Source organism: Belonocnema kinseyi, chromosome 7 (assembly GCF_010883055.1).
Source record: "Belonocnema kinseyi isolate 2016_QV_RU_SX_M_011 chromosome 7, B_treatae_v1, whole genome shotgun sequence".
Taxonomy (NCBI): Eukaryota; Metazoa; Arthropoda; class Insecta; order Hymenoptera; family Cynipidae; genus Belonocnema; species Belonocnema kinseyi.
In genome coordinates, this window is record NC_046663.1 from 3,534,316 (window position 1) to 3,554,327 (window position 20,012).

Sequence of the window (20,012 nt, forward strand, 5' to 3'; positions counted from 1 at the left end):
ACGATTCGTTAGATGGCGCGCAGGGCGGGAAGGAACGGTAGGTTTCGGTAAAGATACGCCGGGAAGAAACTCGAATTTTCGGCCGAGATAGGAAGAAAAAGTAATTTGAATGATAAAATAATTTTTAATGACTCTACCTGATTTTGTACACTTTCTTTCAGTTTGTCGACCGTATTGAAAAGCTATGGACAACAACTCAAAGCGCCAGCAGCCATGGTTCGATTGCGCCTCTACGAAACTTTATTGCTCTTACCACCTCAAACTTTCGAAGGATCCTACACTCATCTGCTCAGAATGCTGGTTTCGGAATTCACCCTGACCGAAAATCCAGGAAATACAACAACTTCAATGCTGCGCGCCGTCTGTCATGCCAACGATTCCGTTATTCTGGGGACCTGGCTGCAGGAAACTGATCATCGAACAATTGAAGACCAGGTTAGTTGTTTGCAAAGAATAATTTTTTAAAGTTCGTAGTCAGCCGGATTGAACAAAAACTGCCTAGTTGTCGAGAATATATTCTTGTTTTGATGTGAAAAAAATTTCACTTGTTCCCTTTCCTAACATTAACTGAATTGATGTCTAGATGGAACCAAACAGAAGAGCAGATTTGGAACATGTGAGTAGTATGGTGTGCAACTTTTTTGTTTGTTCACGTTGTACTTTTAGTTTGGTGACAATCAAAGAAGTAAAAGGATTTTTTATGCTTCAGTTATGTATCATCATGGTGGCGAATTGACCGGGAAAAAATCGAAACATGACCGGGAATTTACTTCTGATCGTAGCAAAATTCAAGTTTTTATTATTTTTATAATTTTGGCTAATTTGCAGAAGTGATTTCTACTTTATCTACATTTTTTGCATGAATTTAAGTATATAATAAGCAACTGGTTCTGACCCTGCTAAACCTTTAATAGTTTTTAGTTGTTACAAATAAAATATATTATCATAAAATATGTATTTAAAATCTTATCTTTTTACAACGTGTAGAGAACTCCCGGAAAACTTGGACGCGTGAATTCGAATTTTGCATCGATCGTAGCGCCTTTTGTGGAAAAAATGCGAAACTGAGAACATAGTCAAAATTATCTTATTTTTCCATGACTAATTTTTCATTTTAAATCATTAATATTCAAATACCAGCATTTTAAACTAGTATTACTTTTAATATAGAGTATTTTATGAACGGAATAAAACAGTATTTCAGATAAAAATTTTCAAATTTATTAATTTATTCGAAACAAAAAAATGTCTTTTTTACTATAAAAAATGGATTTTCAACAAAATAATTAAATTTTTAACATAATAATTGAATGTTCAACCTGAAAAGACAAATTCCCGACGAAAAAGAGTGATAGCTTATATCTTAATAAAAAAAGAATGAAATTAATACAACAGAAGAAAAGAATTTTGAAACTAAAAAGATAAATTTCCAACAAATAAAGATTTTTCACTCAAAAAACAAATAAAAGTTTACCTAAATTTAATTGAACCTTCAAGCCAGAAATAAAATATGACTTTTTAACAACAACTTAATTTTCCACGAAACTGATGCATGTTTATCCAACAAAAATGAAATTTTAAACTCAAAAATTACATTTTTACGAAAAAAATGGCGAATTTTCAACTAAAAAAGAACAATCTTTAAAAAATGGAAAAGCTACATTTCATGTTAAAAAAAGATTAATTTTCAACAAAATAATTAAACTTTCAACCAAAGAGATGAATTTTCAATTAAAAATATAAATCTTTAACAAAAAAATGATTTCTTAACAAAGTGATTCAATCAAATGTTTTAAACAAATTAGTTGAATTATCAAAAAAAGAAGAATGATTTTAATCAGAAAGTTGTATTTTTTTTTAAAGAATGAAATTTCTTCTAAAACAGATGAGGCTTTAAAAGAAAAAGATATATTTTTAAAGAAAAAGTTAAATTTTCTTTTTCGAAAGATTTGAGTTGGCCTTTCACGTTCAAAATATGAATTTCTAAAAAGAAATAAGTTTCTACGAAAACAATTAAATTTTCAATCCAAAAAGACGAATTTTTATCCAAAAAGGGTGACTTTTTAATAATATTGTTGAATTCTACCAAACATTTGCATTGTTATCAACAACAAAAAGATGAAATTTCTCTTAAAGAAGAATAATTTTAATTACAAAAAAAAGTTCAGTTTTCATCCAAAAAAGATTCTAGTTGACTCTGCAAGGACAAAAAATAATATTTGAACAAAAAAAGTTTATACGAAAAAATTTGAAATTTTAATCCAAAAAGACGGATTTTTTCAAACATAAAGTATAAATTTTTAACAAAAGTTGATTTTTCTACCAAATAATTGTATTTTTATCCTAAACAAATTAAATTTGTTACTAAAACAGATGAAATTGTAATGAAAAATTACATTTTTCTTTTTCAAGGGAACTTTATCCAGAAAAGATTTCAGTTCGTTTTTCAACATCAAAACATAAATTTTAAACAAAAAGTAAATTTTCTACGAAATAGTAAAATAATAAAATAGCATAATAGTTTAATTTGCAATAAAAAAGTTGCATTTTTATCCAAAAATTATGACTGAACAAAATTGTTGAATTTTCATCTAACAGTTTTATTCTATCCAAGAAAGATTTAATTTCTGCTGAAGCAGGGGAATTTTAAAATGAAGAAGACAAATTTGAAAAAAAAAATGATTGAATTTTCAACCGAAAAGTTACATTGTCATTCAAAAAATACATTTAAAAAATAGTTATATTTTCATCCAAAGAAGTTTTCAATTCACATCAACTTTATAATTAAAAGGATAATCTTCAGTAGAAACTTGAGAATTTTGAAAATTCTAATACGAAAATATTTCATTTTTAATGTTTATAACTTTTCCTATTTTCGGAATTTTATTCCCAAATTATTCAGATTCGAGATTCTTCGATTCAAAATAAGATCATTAAATTGTGAATGCTTTGAATTAGAAATTATTCAATTTCAACTTCTTTATAATAAAATTGTCCTTTTAAAAAAAAATTGTAATCTGCAATTTTTCGATTTTAAACGTTTTTAAATAGAAATAATACAGTCTTCAATGAACGAATTTTAAAAATTGTATTCGGAAAATATTTAATTTCTAACGTTTTGAACTTGTCTTATTTTCGAAAATTGCTTGTAATCTTAAATCATTGAATATTGCGATTCTTATATCTAAAATAAAATTGTTTCACTTTATAAGCTTTACATTATAAATGATACAATTTCAAATATTTTCTAATAAAGTGATCCAATTTTCAAATTTAATCTAAAAGTGAACAACTTAGAACTCTTTTAATTAAAAATATGTATAACTGATGTCATTTGAAATTTAAAAAAAAATCATTTTTTATGAAAAATTTTAAAATTCACAACAACAAAAAAAAACATTAATTTTAACCATGTTTTTTGCAATTGAATTTTTTCTGACCGTCACTACTTACCAATTTCTAAAAAATGATTGCATTTTAATAAACGACGGCTTATTTTTCCCGCAAAAGATTCTCTACAACTCTACAGTTTCCAATTTTTAAAGCAAATAATTATATTGCAAAAAACATGGTTAAAATTAATGATTTTTGTGTGTGTATTTTAACATTTTTCATAAAAAATCATGTTTTTTATTTTAAATGACATCAGTTAATATATTTTGATTCTTAAAATCATAGAAAAACTATTTTTTCAGATATTTGACTTTTGGCACAACTACCTTAAAAATTCTTCTTTTCGATTATTTGGTTAAAAGTTTTGGTTAAAATTTAAATTCTTTTGTTGAAAATAAATTTTTTTTGGTCGATTCGTCGTTTTATTTTGAAAATTCATTTCTTTGGTAGCAAAATGACCAGTTTAATTTTTTTTCTATTGAAAATAATTTTTTTTTAAACCGTTATTCCAGTTTAATTTCCCCTAACTTTATTTGAAAATTCATCTCTTTTGTTGAACATTGATTTTTTCACTAAAAATCGAATTATTTAAGTTTTTTTTTTGATAAATGATATTTTTCAGTTGAAAATTGGTCTTTTTTGGTAGAAATTATCTTCTTAGTTGAAAATTTATTTGTTTAGTTGAAAAATCAGCTGTTTGATTGAAAAATTGTTTTTACTTTCGATATTTTTGTAATGAAAATTTTTTTTTAACTGAAAATGTAACTGTTATTCCATTTGAATATTCCATAATTTTAGTTAAAAATTAATTTCTTTGGTTTTTGTTGGATAATTATATTTGTAGTTGAAAATTGTTCTTTTTGGTCAAAAATTCAATTATTCTTGTTAGAGATTCATAATTTCAGTTAAAGATGCATCGTTCTGCTTTAAAATTTAATTATCCGAGTTAAATTTTTACAATTTTATTTGAAAATGTAACTATTATTTTCAAAGTAGTTTTTTGTTGCTTAAAAGTTAGTGTTTTTGTTGAAATTAATGATTTTAACTAAAAAATTGAACTTATTCCAATTGAAAAGTCCATTTTTATAGTTGAATATTCATCTGTTTAGTTAAAACTTAAAATTTAATTATTTAAGTTTTGGTTAACAATTGATCTTTTTTAGTAAAAACTAATTTTTTTTGTTCAAAATTCAACTATTTGGTTGAAAATTTGTCTTTTTTAATGAAAAAGTCAATTATTTTGTTAAAAATTCATGTATTTAAAAAAAAATTTTTTAAATATAAAATTAATCTTCTTGTTTAAAAATACATCTTTATGGTTGAAATCATCATTTAAGTTGAAAATTAAACTATTTTGTTTAAAATCCGTTTTTTTTTCGAAGAAAATTATTTTTTTCAACTGAAAGTTTAAATATTATATTTTTTTCGTTGTAAAAAATTGATATTTTTTTAGTGGAAAATTAATGGTTTTTTTTTTAAATTCGTTTATTTTTCAATCTTAACAAATGTTTAATAAATGTTTGCGTTTTGTGTGAAATATGAAAATGTTACTTTTAGTTGACTTGAGCGGGAAAACCCGGGGAATGACAGGGAATTTGAAATCGTCCGCCGAATTGCCACCATGATCATTTTTTTTCTACGTGTAGTGAAGTCTGATGTCCATTTGAAAGATCTCCAGTGGAACAGGTGACTAATCCAAATGTCCCTTAGGGGTTGTCCATAGACTGCGTTACCAATTTGATGATAAATTTTAAAGGATTCTTTTTCTTTATCTACTTTTAAGAAATATACCGTTTATCGTATTTTTCTCAGTTTTTCGCCTAAATGCGAACTAAATTAAAAAAACTCAACATGAAAAATCAACTACTTTTGGTTAATATATCTACTAATACATTTTTAGTTCAGGATTCATTATGCTTGGTTAAAAATTCTAGTATTTGGTTAAAATTTTTATTGATTTGTTAAAAGGTTTTTGTTGGTTAAAAATTAATGTTTTTGAGTTGTAAATTTATCTCTTTGATTGAAAAAATAACTATTCCATTTTTGAAAAATTTATCTTCGGGATTAAAAACTCGCTTTTACGTTTAAATTTTTTGTTTTCGTTAGTTGAAAATTCCTCTTTTTTAAAAATTAATTTCTCAAGTAGCAATGTCATTATTTCCTTTCTCGATGGATATTGATATTTTTTATTGAATGTTGATCTTTGCTAGTAGAAAATTTATGTATTATGTTAAAAATTCATTTTTTAGTCGAAAATTAATCTTTTTGGATGTGGATTCAAAAAAATTAATTATTCGCTTGAAAATTAATTTTTTTTGTTAAAAATTAAATTATATTCATAAAAATTTGACTGTTTGATATCAAATTAATCTTCTATTAAAAATTAATGTACTTTGTTGCAGATTTGTGTTTTTTGGTAAAAAAAAAAAAAATCTTGTCGATAGAAACTTCATCCTTTTAGTTTAAAATTTAACTGTTTGGTTAAAAATTCATCTTTTTTAATTGAAAATTCAACTACTTGGTTGAAAATCGAACTGTTTTATTAAAAATTCATTTTTTGTTCAGGTTTACCTTCTTTCGTTAAAAAATGGACTATTCTGTTTTTATAAAATTAATCTTCCGGTTTAAAAAATCATCTTTTGGGATAAACTCTTGTTGAATATTCATTTTGTTTCTAAGATTCATAATTTTAGTTGAAAATTCATCTCTTCTGTTGAAAATGGAACTAGGTTTTTAAAAATTCGTCCTTTTTTTGGTTGAGAATTATATATTTTTTTAATAATATAATTAATAACTATTTCATTTTTAGTTTTAAAAAATCTTTTTGTTGGAAAGTTCATCATTTGTTAAAAATTCATCTTTTTTAGTTGAAAATTTAATTACTTGGTTGAAAGTTAATCTCGTTTGTTAAAAATTCACTTTCTTGGCTGAAAGTTTAACTATTCAGTTGTTAAAAAATTAATCTGCCGGGTTAGAAAATTATTTTTGGGGATAAATTCTATTGTTGAAAAATCTCGTCTTTTTTGTAGGAGAAATAATTTCTTTTAACTAACAATGTAAATATTCCATTTTTTGTTAAATATTGATTATTTATATTTACAAATGTATGTATTTTATTTTAAATTCGTTTTATTTGGTAAAAAAATTAAAATATTTCTTTAAAAATTGACTTTTTTGTTAAAAATGCATATTTTTGGTTTAAATTTAACTATTTGGTTAGAAATTAAACGATTTTCATGAATTTTTAACTTTTTGATACAAAAGTCACTGTTTTGTTAAAAATTAATATTTTCGCTTTGAAAGTTCAACCGTTTTCTAGAAAATTCGGTCGTTTGGTTTTAAAATGCAACAATTTTGTTGAAAATGGATGTACTTTTAAAAGAATTCGTGTGTTTTGATAAAAGATTAATCTTTTTGCTGGAAAAATCATCTTTTTGGTTAAAAATTTAACTATTTTTTTAAAAAATTGTATTTTCAGTTAACAATTCAACTATTTGATAGAAAATGCATCTTTTCGGTTGAAAATGTAACTATTGATTTAAAAATTTGTCTTTTTTAGTTAACAATTTAACTACTTGGTTGAAAGTTGAACTAGCTGGTTGAAAATTAGATTTTTGCTAGTTAAAAATTAATTTTTTATCTGAAAATTGCACTATTCCATCTTTGTTTAGAAATTTATCCTTTATAAGTAGAAAACTCAACTATTTTGTACGAAATTCATGTATTTTGTTGAAAATTATTCTCTTTAGTTTCAAAATATATGTTGTTTGTTAGAAATTAAATATATATTTCGACTTGAACTCTTACGAATTTAAAGTGTTTCATATTGCATTCAAAATGATACTCATAATAATTTTATTTAAAAATAGCCTAAAATTCGTAACATAGTTTGTGGACGACCCCTTACTAGACTTTTCAATTGGACAAAAAATGTTTGAGTTTGGATTGATTTGATTTGCCAATTGCGTTCGTTTTAGGTTGATCTTTTTCAAAGATTTTCTAGTTTTATTTTATATCCTTGGCTTCAAATTACAAGATTTATTGTAAAATTTGTATTCAACTAACCAAAGCTTTCTTTAAACAAACTTTTATTTCTTTTAGAAAAAGAATTTTAGAAAAATAGGATTCGTATCTAATTTGTGTTATTTTGCGAAAGCGTTTTTGTGTTTTTAATTAATTTTTATTCCTCTAGATACATGTTGGTGTTTAAAAGCGGTTGTGTAAACTTGTGTGCTTTATGTTTCAGCTGCAGCCAAACAGTGCAGCTGGTTCTGGAGCTCTGGAACATAATTCCTGCTGTTTGTATCGGCCAGTTCCTCTTGTAAGTTTTCCATAGATTATCCGAATCAATGTGCAGAAAAAAAGCAAAAATTTTCATAGAAAAGAAAAGAATTCTTTTTTTTTTTTTTGAAAAAAATAAAAAAAGAGAAAAGAAAATTTCCCTTTTTTATTTCTTTTGTCTTCTTTATTTCTGCTATTATCAAGCCACAATAAAAAAAATGTGGAATTCTGCACATTAACTTGATCACTGGACGTTAAATAGAATTTTTAATTTGATTTAAATCTCATTTAAGGCCATGTGATGAGTGGATCACATGACCAGATTCCTACCTAACCGCCACTTTTTTTATTTTCCAACTTATTATTTTACGAAACGCCACAGTGAGTTGAAAATTTGGGACACTAAACAAGAAGCACTGCAAATGGTGGGTCTGGTCCTAAATTTGTATAATTATGAAAAAATTTTGTTGTTGTAAGTAATTTTTTTTTGCTTGTTTCATAATTATTAAACTTTAGGACCAGACCCACCTTTCTTAGTGCTTCTTACTTATTATCTCAAATTTTCGACTCGATGTGGCGCTTCGTGTGAAAATAAGTTGGGAAATAAAAAAAGTGAGGGTAAGGTAGGAATCTGGTCACGTGACCCACTCATTACATGGCCTTAAATTTCTTAAATTTTATCCGAATGAAATGCTGAATTCGTTACTTCTGAAAATGTAACTTGCAGCTGATAACTAAATAATTTCAGAACGATACAATTCCCGGTCCTCTACCTTTGGGAGTCGCAGTAATCGACCTTTCCGTATCACTATTCGGCCAAATTTTCCCTCGCGTCGCAAACAAACACAGATTGCAAATGCTGGATCACTTCAGTGAATGCATCAAGCATGCAAAGTCAGGCAGGCAAGAAGCGATTCAAATGAATGTTTTCACGGCTGTTCTCAGCGGATTGAAGGGTCTCAATGAGGCCAAGACGGGATTTGGACAAGAGGATGTTAAAAAATCTGCGACAAGTCTCATCATTGTTAGTAAATGAGCATTAACTATTATTGATGAAATCTGAAATAGGTATTATTCTTCATGTGTTATTCATTTACAGAGTACGCTGGTCAATAGTAATGCTATTTTGCGATGGGCTGCTGGTGAAGCCGTTGGAAGAATGGCGCAAGTGATTTCCGATTCGAAATTCACAGCTGAATTAGCACAGACCAGTTTTGATAGACTGAAATCGGCTCGCGATGTTGTCAGTCGAACTGGCCATTCTTTGGCGTTGGGTTGTCTTCATAAATATGTGGGTGGCATGGGATCTAGTCAGCATCTGAATACAAGTGTCAGTATTTTACTAGCACTCGCTCAAGACAATTCATCTCCAGTCGTACAAGTGAGTAATGCATTTTAAAACACCCTCTTCTGAATGAGGGATCGTATTTAAATACGCATGTAGGGTATCGCTTTTAATTTGATATCAGCGCCATCTGACACGCGAATTATTGTGTATCTGAAAGTTATTAGAGCAATGTTAATGAAAAAGAGTAGTTAATGTCAATTGATTTTAATCAGAAATATTATACTGACGTCTAAAATTAGTTATTTACTATAAGATTTCTGGTTAAAATTGAATTTAAATTCAAATTTCTTCCCAATAGTTCCAAATTGGTGGCGCTGGCATAGCTACCCAACAGGCGTATTATGTAGTAGCACAAGGGGTTGAGACATTTTGTTGCGATTAAGTGAATTTTGCAAATTTGCAAAAACTGTCTCCTGAAGATTATCTTTTTAGATATTGGCAAAGTTCTGAGCCGGTTATATTACTTTGAGAACGGTAACGAGAATGAGAATATTACTGAGAATATAACCGAGAAATAAATTCTCTGAGAATTTATTTTAATTAATAAAAAATTGCTTTTTTTCGTTAACTTTTCGGTTGAAAATTCACCTCTTTTTTAGAAATTTTGTCTTTTTTATTTTAAAGTTTACCTGCTATAGCAGAAATTAAATCTTTTTTGATAAAAATGCAACTGTTTGGTTAGAAATTAAGCTGTTATACTATTTTCTTGAAAACTTAACTCTTTCGTAGAAAATTTACTTTTTGTTTAAAATTTATATTTTGGTGTTGGAAAATGAACTGAAATATTCTCCGGATGAAAATTCAACTTATAAAAAAAATTGTTTTTTTTATTATAAATTCATCTATTTTAGTACAAAATTGATCTTTTTTGGATAAAAATGCAACTATTTGGTAGAGAATTTCACTATTTTGTTACAAATTCATCCTTTTTGGTTGAAAAAATTCGTCTTTTTGGATTGAAAATTCAATTGTTTTTCTTGAAAAACTTTTTTTTTCAAAAATTCAACTTTTGATGTTGCCAAGTTAACTGGAATCTTCTTTTTTTTATGAAAACTCAACTTTTTTTACAATAAAAAATTCTTCTGCTTTAAGATAAATTTCATATTTTTTGATAAAAATTCAACTATCTGCTAGAGAATTCAACAATTTTGTTAAAAAGTCCTTCTTTTTGGTTACAAATTCGTCTTTTTAATTGAAAATGTAATTTTGTTGAGAGAAAATTATTTCTTGTTAAAAAATTCACAATTTGATCGTGAAAACTCGGCTAAAGTTTTTTTCAACAGAAAATTCAACTATTGTTTTGAAAATTTATCGTTTTTATTTAAAACTTCATCTATTATTGAAGAAATTTAATTTTTTTTATGAAAATGCAACTTTTTGGTTAAAAATTGTTCTCCTTTGTTTGTTAATTCAAGTAATTTGTTTAAAACATTTGGTTGAATCGCTTTGCTAAGTAATCATTTTTTTGTTAAAGATTTTTATTTTAAGTTGAAAAGTTATCTCGTTGGTAAAAAGTTGCATTGTCTTGTTATAAATTAATCTTTTTTAATTGAAAATTCGACTACTTGGGTCTAAGTTAAACTGCATTCTGACATTTTTTTATTGAAGATTTTTATTGAAGATTTTTTAAGATTGATATTTTTTAGTTAAAAATTCGCGTTTTTTGTAAACAAATTATTTTTTAGTTTGAAATTTCCTTGTTTTTTGCGTAAAAATGCATCAGTTTCGTGAAAATTAATTTTTTGTTGAACAGTCATATTTTTTGTTTCAAAATTGAACTTATATAAAGGAAATTTGTCTTCTGAATTGAAGGTTCAGTAATTTAGATAAACTTTCATTTTATTTTTTGAGTGCAAAAGCTTTATTTATTGGAAATTCTTCTTTTTGGTTTTAAATTTCTTTTCTTTTGTTGCATAAATTTCATTATTTTTTTATTAAAATGTAAACTATGACAATTTTTCTGGCAATTTGTCTTTTTAGAATATTCAACTATTATGTTAAAAATTCAATTATTTTGTTGAAAATTCCAGTATTTTGTTAAAGAATTCTCTTTCAAAGTAGAAAACACTTTTTTTGTTTGTTTAAAATAAATTAATACATTTGAAAATTTTAAATTTGTATATGAAACACTGTAATTCCTGAATATGTCTGAGCTAGAAAATAATGTATATTCAACCACTGATATAACCTGAAGAATGAAAATATTGTTAAAAATCATAAATTCTTGAATTCTCTTAAATTCTCCGGAATTTAAGAAATCTAGTTATTGGGAATGGTTAAACTGCGATACGCCACCTGGCGACAAAAATTCGAACTAGGAAGAACAGGTACGATTTTAAAGATGCATTTTAATTTGTTCATAAAAGTGTTTTAACAAGTTTTTTTGTGGAGTTCAAAATATTTATTGGATAATAAAAATAAGTCTATCGGAAAGAAAGTGTTTTAAATGGAATTTACATATTACACAGTGAAAAACCACACTTTTTGACAGTAATATTTTTCAAACAAAAAAAACAATTACTGTTCTCTTTATTGTGATTTTCAAAAGATTATAAACTTAAATGGACTTATTTTGAAGCGAAAATAGAATAAAAGTAAATTGTTATTAATTTGTACATGAAATATTTACTAGTTAAAAATCTGATCTAAAAGTTAGGTTTTAATTCGAATTTAAATTCCAGTCGTCTATTATTCGTATTCTTGGCATAATATGGAAATTCTATCTAAAACTATTTTTTTTTGTTTTGAATGAATATTTATTTGTAATATTGAATCATTGTTTTATACTTCACAAAACGATCGTAAAAACAGTTTTATGCAAAAATTAAAATACATGTTTAAAATGGTACCTACTCTATCTAGTTCCATTTTTTGGCACCATGTGGCGAAATGATAGACCACCATTCCCAATACATTATATTATTTGGTCGAAAATTCTACAATTTGCTTAAAAAGACATAATTTTAGGTTGAAAATTCAACTATTTTGTTACAAATTGTTTTTTTTTTTTGTTAAAAATTCAATTCTTTTCGTATAACATTAAACTTTGGTTTAAAATTCATATTTTGTTGCTAATTGTTTTTTCTTTGTACGTTTTTCTTTTTGATTGAAAATTTCATCTTTTTAGTAGAAATATTTCATCTTTCTTGAATAAAAATGCAATGGTTATGTTGAAAATTATACTATTTTCTAGAAAATTTACTTTTTATTTAAAATTCGTATTTTTGTGTTAAAAAGTCAATTTAAATATTTCTGGGTGAAAATGCAACTCTTCTTTTGAAAATTTGTATTTTTGATTAAAAAATTCTCTTGTTTTTATTTAAAATTCGTATTTTTGTGTTAAAAAGTCAATTTAAATATTTCTGGGTGAAAATGCAACTCTTCTTTTGAAAATTTGTATTTTTGATTAAAAAATTCTCTTTTTTCAGCAGAATTTCCATTTTTCTTGGGCAAAAATGCAACTGTTTGGTTGAAAATTTAACAATCTTGTTAATAACTCATACTTTTTGGTTAAAAATTCGACTATTAACAGAAAATTAACTTATTGTTCACAATTCTTATTTTGGTGTTGGAAAGTCAACTGGAATCTTTTCCGAATCAAAATGTAACTATTATTTTTTATTTTTATTTTTTTTATTTATCTGTTTTAGAAAAAATTTAATCTTTCTTGAGTAATAATGAAAACGTTCGGTTGAAAATTCAAATTTTTTTAAAAGACAACTGATGTCTTTTTTTGATTAAAACTTAATTATTTTTTTTCTTGGAAACTTATTTTGGGCTTAAAATGCATATTTTAATCGTGAAAAGTTAGCGGAAGTCTTTTTTAATAGAAAATTCATTTGTTTTAAATTTAATTATTTCGTAGAAAATTCACTTTTTCTTTAAATTTCATATTTTGGTGTTGAAAAAAGAACTGAAATCTTTTCTGGATGAAAATTCAACTATTACATTGTTTTTTAAAAATAAAAAATGAATTTGTTTTATGCGAAGTTACATTTTTCTCGGATAAAAATGGAATTCTTTGGTTGTAAATTACACTATTTTGTTCAAAAGTCATACCATACTTTTTGGTTGAAAATTATATTGTTTTGTTAAAAAAGTCATACTTTTTGATTAAAAATTCTGTTTTGCTGTAAATTGAACCGTTTCGTAGAAAATTTACTTTTTGTTTAAAATGTATATTTTGGTGTTGAAAAAAGAACTGAAATATTTTCCGGATGAAAGTTCAATTTTTAAAATAAAATATTGGTCGTTTTTTATTAAAAATTCATCTTTTTTAGTACAAATTTCATATTTCTTGGATAAAAATGCAACTATTTGGTAGAGCATTCAACTATTTGTTTGAAATTTTATCTTCTTCATTTAAAAATTCCTCTGTTTTAGTAGAAATGTTATTATTTTTTTACGAAAATGCAACTTTTTGATTAGCAATTATTCTTCTTTGCTTGAATATTCAACTATTTTGTTTGTAAAATTTGGTTGTATCACTTTGTTAAGAAATGTTTTTTGTTTTGTGTTGAAGATTTATATTTTTAGTTAGAAAATTCATCTCTTTGGTTGAAAGTTGAACTATTTTAATGAAAATTAATTTTTCTGAATTGAAAATAGAACTGAAAATTCAACTTTTCCATTCTTTTAAGATTAATCTTTTTTAGTTGAAAATTCTCCTTTTTTTTAGTAAACAAAATTTCTTCTTTTAAAAATTTTATTTGGTTGGGTAAAAATGAAACAGTTTTGTGGGAAATGATTTTTTTGCTGAAAAATCATATTTTTTGTTTGAAACTCTAATTTTTGTAAAAAAAATCGTCTTTTGTATTGAATGTTCAATAATTTAGATAAGCTTTTATTTCATTCTTGAGTGGAATATCTTGTTTTGCTGAAAATTCTTCTTTTTGGTTTTAAAATTCTTTGTTTTGGTATAAATTTCATCTTTTTTTATTGAAATATAAACAGTGACACTTTTTTTTATTAGCAATTTATCTTTTTAGGTTGAAAATAAAAGTATTTCGTTAAAAAGCCATCTCTTATTGTGAATGGTCAAACTGCTATATACCACCTGGCGACGAAAATCCAAACTAGAAAGAATAGGTACAATTTAAAAGATGCATTTGAATTAAAGCATAAAAGTGTTTTGACGATTGTTTTTGTGGAGTTTAAAGTATTTATTGGATACTAAAAATAATTCTTTATGGGAAAAAATGGATTTTATACATAATTTATATCTTATACAATGAGAAAAAAATCACAATTTTTGCACAAAATATTTTTCTACAAAAAAAAATTGTTTTACTATTCATTGTGATTTTCAACACATTATAAACTTAAATGGACTTATTTTGAAGGAAAAATGAACTCAACGTAAATTTTTTTAAATTTTTAAATGAAATATTTACTATTTAAACACCTGATCTAATAGTTAGGTTATACTTCGTATTTCATTTTCAATCGTCTATTATTCGTATTCTTTGTATAATCTTGATAGAATTTGTCCTCGCCTTCAATAATTAAAGTTTATTTAAGCTTACAATTCATTGAAACTCACATGAAATAGTGAAATAATTAATTTTGTTTTAAAGCGTTTTTGACAAAAATGTGTTGTTTTTTTACTGTAAAAAACAAAAATTCTATCTAAAACGATTTGTTTTTAGTATTCAATCATTGTTTTAAACTTTACAAAACAATCGTAAAATAACTTTTATGCCAACATTAAAATACAGCTTTAAAATTGTACCTACTCTTACTAGTTCCAGTTTTCGGCGCCAGGTGGCGAAATGGTCGACCGCCATTCCCAATAGTAGAAAAGAAATTTTTTTTATGAAATAAATTAATAATTTTGAAAAGTTTAACTTGCTATTTGAAAAATTGTTTTATTCCATTTATAAAAGATTCTATGTTAACAATATTACAAGATTGAAATGATGGTATTTGAAAATATTAATGATGAAGGAAAATGAAAATTTAGTTGAGGAAAACTGAGGGAATTTCGAAAATGAAGAATAGTGTCTATTTGGCGACTTTTTATTTAATTTAATTTTAGGTATGGGCATTGCACGCTCTTGCGTTGATAGCTGATTCTGGCGGACCAATGTTCAGAGGCTATGTTGAGCCAACTCTTTCTTTGACATTGACGCTCTTACTGAATGTGCCACATTCCTACATTGATGTTCATCAGTGCATTGGTAAAGTGCTAGCAGCCCTCATCACGACGATAGGACCTGAGCTTCAAGGCAAGTTTATTCAATAATAATATATAATAATATAATAATAATTAATAATAATAATGGTTTATGTTATATATATAATTTTTTACATATAATTATAAAATATTATAATAATGATCATAACAAATAATCAGGGTTTCTACCTGATCAGAAAATGAAAATCTTTCAAGTTTTTGAAATCTACACTAGGATGATATAACTCTTTTTTCGAATATTCATGCATATCGCTTCCAAATTCGTTCGGATCCCTAAAAAATTCGTTTAAAAAATTCTTTAAACTAATATTAATGTGGATACCTTTTTGAATTTGATGTGAAACGTTTCAAATTCCTAACATTTCAAGTCGAAATATATTGTATTTTCAAAAAAAGTACTTGAATTTCCAACCAAACAGTTGAAATTTTCGAAAAAAAGGACGAATTTTTTACCATAAAAGATCAATTTTCATTCCTAAAATACGAATCTTAAACAAAGCCGTGGAATTTTCGACTGACGGAGATCACTAATAAAATAGTTCAATTTTCAACAATAACAAAATAATTTAATTTTTAACCAGATAGTTGAATTTTAATTCTAAAAAAATAAATTTCAAACCAAATTTTCGAATTTTTAAACGAAAAAAGATTAACATTCAAACAAAAAAAGGTATATTTTTATAGAAACAGTTAAATTTTCTATTTGAACGGACAAATTTTCCACAAAATAATTAAACTTCTACAAAATGGTTGACTTTTAAACCCGAAGAGATGAATTTTCAATAAGAAAGCTAGTTTTTAATAAAAAAAAAAGATGAAAATTCAACCAAATATTCGAATTTTCCAACAAAAAAGATTAAAAATAAAAGAAAAACGGTTCATTTTCATCCAAAAATTTGAATTTTCAATCCAGACGGAGATTTTTCAACAAAATGGTTCCATTTTCAAGAAAGTAGTAGACTTTTAAACCGCAAAAGATTAATCTTTGATAGGAAAGTTTATTTTTAATCGAGAAAAATGAATTTTCATCCAAATAGTTGAATTTTAAACTATAAATAGAATCATTAAATTTTCGGTATAAAAATTAATTTTCAATCGGATGAATTTAACCAAACAAAAAATTAAAATTCTTAAGAGAACAGTTCGAAAAATCAGACAACAAGGTGAATTTTGAACGGAAAATCTTTATTTTTCTACACAAAAAGACGAATTTTCCACCAATTAGTTGAACTTTCAACCAAAAAATTGATTTTTAACCAAATGGTTTAATTTTCTATCAAATTGTTCATTTTTTAACTAAAACTATACATTTCAAACTGAAAATTAAATAGATTAAAAAAAAAATTCTCCACCAAAAAGAAACAAAAAAAACGAATTTTCAACTAAAAGGAATTTTAAACTAAAATTATGAAGCTTGAAAAATGTATTTTCAACAAACGAAGTCAACATTCAATGAAATAGGTAAAATTTTCTACAATAGTAGATTAATTGTTAATCCAGAAAGAAGAATTTTTAATCTAAAAAGGCGACTTTTCAACATAAGAGTTAAATTTTCGATCAAAATAGATGAATTTTTGACAAAATAATTCAATTTTTAACTAAAGAAATGAATCTGAAAAAAGAGCTTTCAACAAAATAGTTCAACCTTAAATTAATAATTTATTGGTTCCATTTCCAAGAAAATAGAAGACTCTGAAGCCTGAGAAGATTAATCTTTAATAGCAAAGTTTATTTCTATCCAAGAAAAATGAATTTTCAACCAAATGTTTGAATTTTGAGTTATAATTGGAATAATTACTTTTTCAGCATAATATTTAATTTTTTGAAAAAAAATACTAATTTTTAATCTGTTGAATTCAAACAAAAAAATAGACAATTTTAAGAAAACATTTAACTACAAGATGAATTTTGAACGGAAAATCTTGATTTTTCTACACAAAAAGACGATTTTTCAACAAAATACATGAATTTTCCACCAATTAGTTGAATTTTCAACAACAAAATTAACGTCTGACCGAATAGTTTAATTTTCTATAAAATTTTTAAATTTTTAATTAAAAAGGTCAATTTTAAACTAAAAATGAAATACTAGAAAAAAATCAATTTGCAATTAAAAATATATATTGTCAAACAAAAATCAAATTTCATTTAAACTGGCGCAATGCTCAATTTTTGTCCACTTGTCATTTAGACTGAGTTAATAATAATTAAAGTTTAAAAAAAATTTTCAAGTAATTTATTATTAGTTTGAATAATATTCTCCTTAAATAATGCTAGAAAGTTGCGAATATTTATCAAATTTTCATTTTTTTGTCCATTTTTCGCTTATAATCTCGTTTGATTCATAATTCTATTATTTGTTTAAAAAAATTAATTTTTATGTTGAAAATACAACTACATTGCTAAAAAGATATCTTTTTATCAGAAAATTAACTAATTTGTTAAAAATTTAATTTCTGGTTGAAAATTGAATCATTTTGATAATAATTGCTTTCATGTTTGGTTGAAAATAAATTTGTTCAAACTGAAAATTAAATGATTCCATTTTTGGTTAAAAACATAACTTTTTCAGTGAAAAATTTAACGATTTGGTTAAAAATTCATATATTTTGTTCAAAATTGATCTTTTTTGGTAGAGCATTAATCTTTTTGGTCGAAAATTGATCTTTTTTGGTTAAAAATTTAACAATTTCACATTTTGTTAAAAATGTATTGTTGGAAGTTTATCTTTGATGATGGAACCTTAATCTTCTTGGATGAAAATTCGTCTTTTTAGTTGAAAATTATCATAATTTTTGTCTGAAAATTTAGCTATTCCATTTTTGATCTTCTAAAACATTTGTCTTTCTCTTTAAAATTCAAATATTTGATTGAATTTTATTTTTTTTGCTTGAAAGTTTAAGCATTTGTTTCGAAATGCATCTTTGTATGCTGAAAATTCAATGATTCGGTTAATGGTTTTTCCTTTTGGAATGAAAATTCAACATTTATGGTAGAAAAGTTGTTCATCTTTATTGAAAATTTTATTTTCTTGTTCAAAAAATATCTTTTCCGATATAAAAGTCCACTATTTTCTAAAAAAATTCAACTTTTTACCTCAAAAACTTTAATATTTTTTTTGAAAATTCATCTTGCATGATTGAAAAAAAAAACATTTTTCTTGGTTAAAAATAAAATTTTTTAATGAAAATGTACTTATTATAAATAATTTGTCTTTTTTTATTTTGAATATTTCAATATTTAATTGAATATTAAACTCTTGGGTTGGAAAATTTAAGCACTTGATTGAAAATGCATCTCTATATACTGAAAATTCAACTATTTTGTTACAAATCTCATTATTTTTTGAAAATTTAATTCGTTTTTTAATCATTTTTGGTCGAAAATTAACTATGTCGTTAATAATTCATTCTTTTGGATTGAAAATTTATCTTTTATGGGTGAAAAGTCATTCTTTTTTTATTGAAAATGTGCCTTTCTTGTTCAAAATTCATCTTTTCCGATTTAAATGTCAACTATTTTCGTAAAAAATTCAAATTTTTACCTCAAAAACTTCAATATTTTTTTGAAAATTCATATTTTATAATAAAAAAAAAACATTTTTCTTGATTAAAAATGAAAGTTTTTAATGAAAATGTAATTATTATACATAATTTGTCTTTTTTTACTTTGAAAATTTCAATATTTAATTGAATATTAATCTCTTGTGTTTAAAAATTCTAGCACTTGATTGAAAATGCATCTTTGTATACTGAAAATTCAACTATTTTGTTAAAAATCTAACTGTTTTTTTTTTTTTGAAAATTTTTACTAATTTGTTAAAGTCATAATTTTTGGTTGAAAATGAACTTTGTTGTTAATAATTCATTCTTTTGGATTGAAAATTTATCTTCTATGGGTGAAAAGTCATTCTTTTTTTATTCAAAATGTGCCTTTCTTGTTCAAAATTCATCTTTTCCGATTTAAATGTCAACAATTTTCGAAAAAAATTCAAATTTTTACCTCAAAAACTTTATTATTTTTTTGAAAATTCATATTTTATGATAGAAAAAAAAACATTTTTCTTGATTAAAAATGAAAATGTAATTATTATAAATAATTTGTCTTTTTATTTTGGAAATTTCAATATTTAAGTGAATATTAATCTCTTGTGTTTAAAAATTCTAGCACTTGATTGAAAATGCATCCTTGTATACTAAAAATTCAACTATTTTGTTAAAAATCTAACTGTTTTTTTTTTTTTTGAAAATTTTTACTAATTTGTTAAAGTCATAATTTTTGGTTGAAAATGAACTTTTTTGTTAATAATTCATTCTTTTGGATTGAAAATTCATCTTTTATAGTAGAAAAGTAATTCTTCTTTCTTGAAAATTGATAGTTTTTGGTTGGAAAGTAACTTTCTATAAAAAAATTCGTCTTTTTTTCTTGAAAATTTTACTATTTGGTTAAATTTTTAACTATTTTTGTTTTAATTTGTCTCTTTTACTGTAAAGTTGATTTATTTAGTTGTTAACGCAACTGTTACTTAAAAAATTATTATTATTTTTTTAATTCTTTTTGTCGTAGAAAATTAATTTCTTTTATGCATGCATACATTATATGTAAAAATGACAATAGAATTAAATTAATTGAGTTGAAAGATAGATGGTAAAAAATTTATTGTCTGAGAAATCAGAAAAGGGTGTCAAAAATTCAAATTTGATCAGGATATTTCCGAAATCTGCATCCGAATTCTTCAGTTTCTTTCCGAAAATTTGTCCCAATATAATTGCATCAGGGCTTATCAGAATATTA

The 20,012-nt window shown here is 24.6% G+C and overlaps 1 protein-coding gene across 6 annotated transcripts in view; it reads left to right on the plus strand.

Moving 5' to 3' along the window:
• LOC117176029 (HEAT repeat-containing protein 5B) overlaps positions 1 to 20,012 on the plus strand; it is a 119,120-nt gene that overhangs the window by 45,259 nt on the left and 53,849 nt on the right. For 4 of the 6 annotated variants that reach the window (XM_033365997.1, XM_033365999.1, XM_033365998.1 and 1 more), the window contains exons 13-18: positions 162 to 435; positions 584 to 616; positions 7,640 to 7,714; positions 8,423 to 8,698; positions 8,774 to 9,055; positions 15,060 to 15,249. In XM_033365997.1, the coding sequence (XP_033221888.1) occupies positions 162 to 435; positions 584 to 616; positions 7,640 to 7,714; positions 8,423 to 8,698; positions 8,774 to 9,055; positions 15,060 to 15,249 (1,130 nt within the window). The remainder of the gene's footprint in view (positions 1 to 161; positions 436 to 583; positions 617 to 7,639; positions 7,715 to 8,422; positions 8,699 to 8,773; positions 9,056 to 15,059; positions 15,250 to 20,012) is intronic. The other 2 variants (XM_033366001.1, XM_033366002.1) reach the window with 1 other exon arrangement.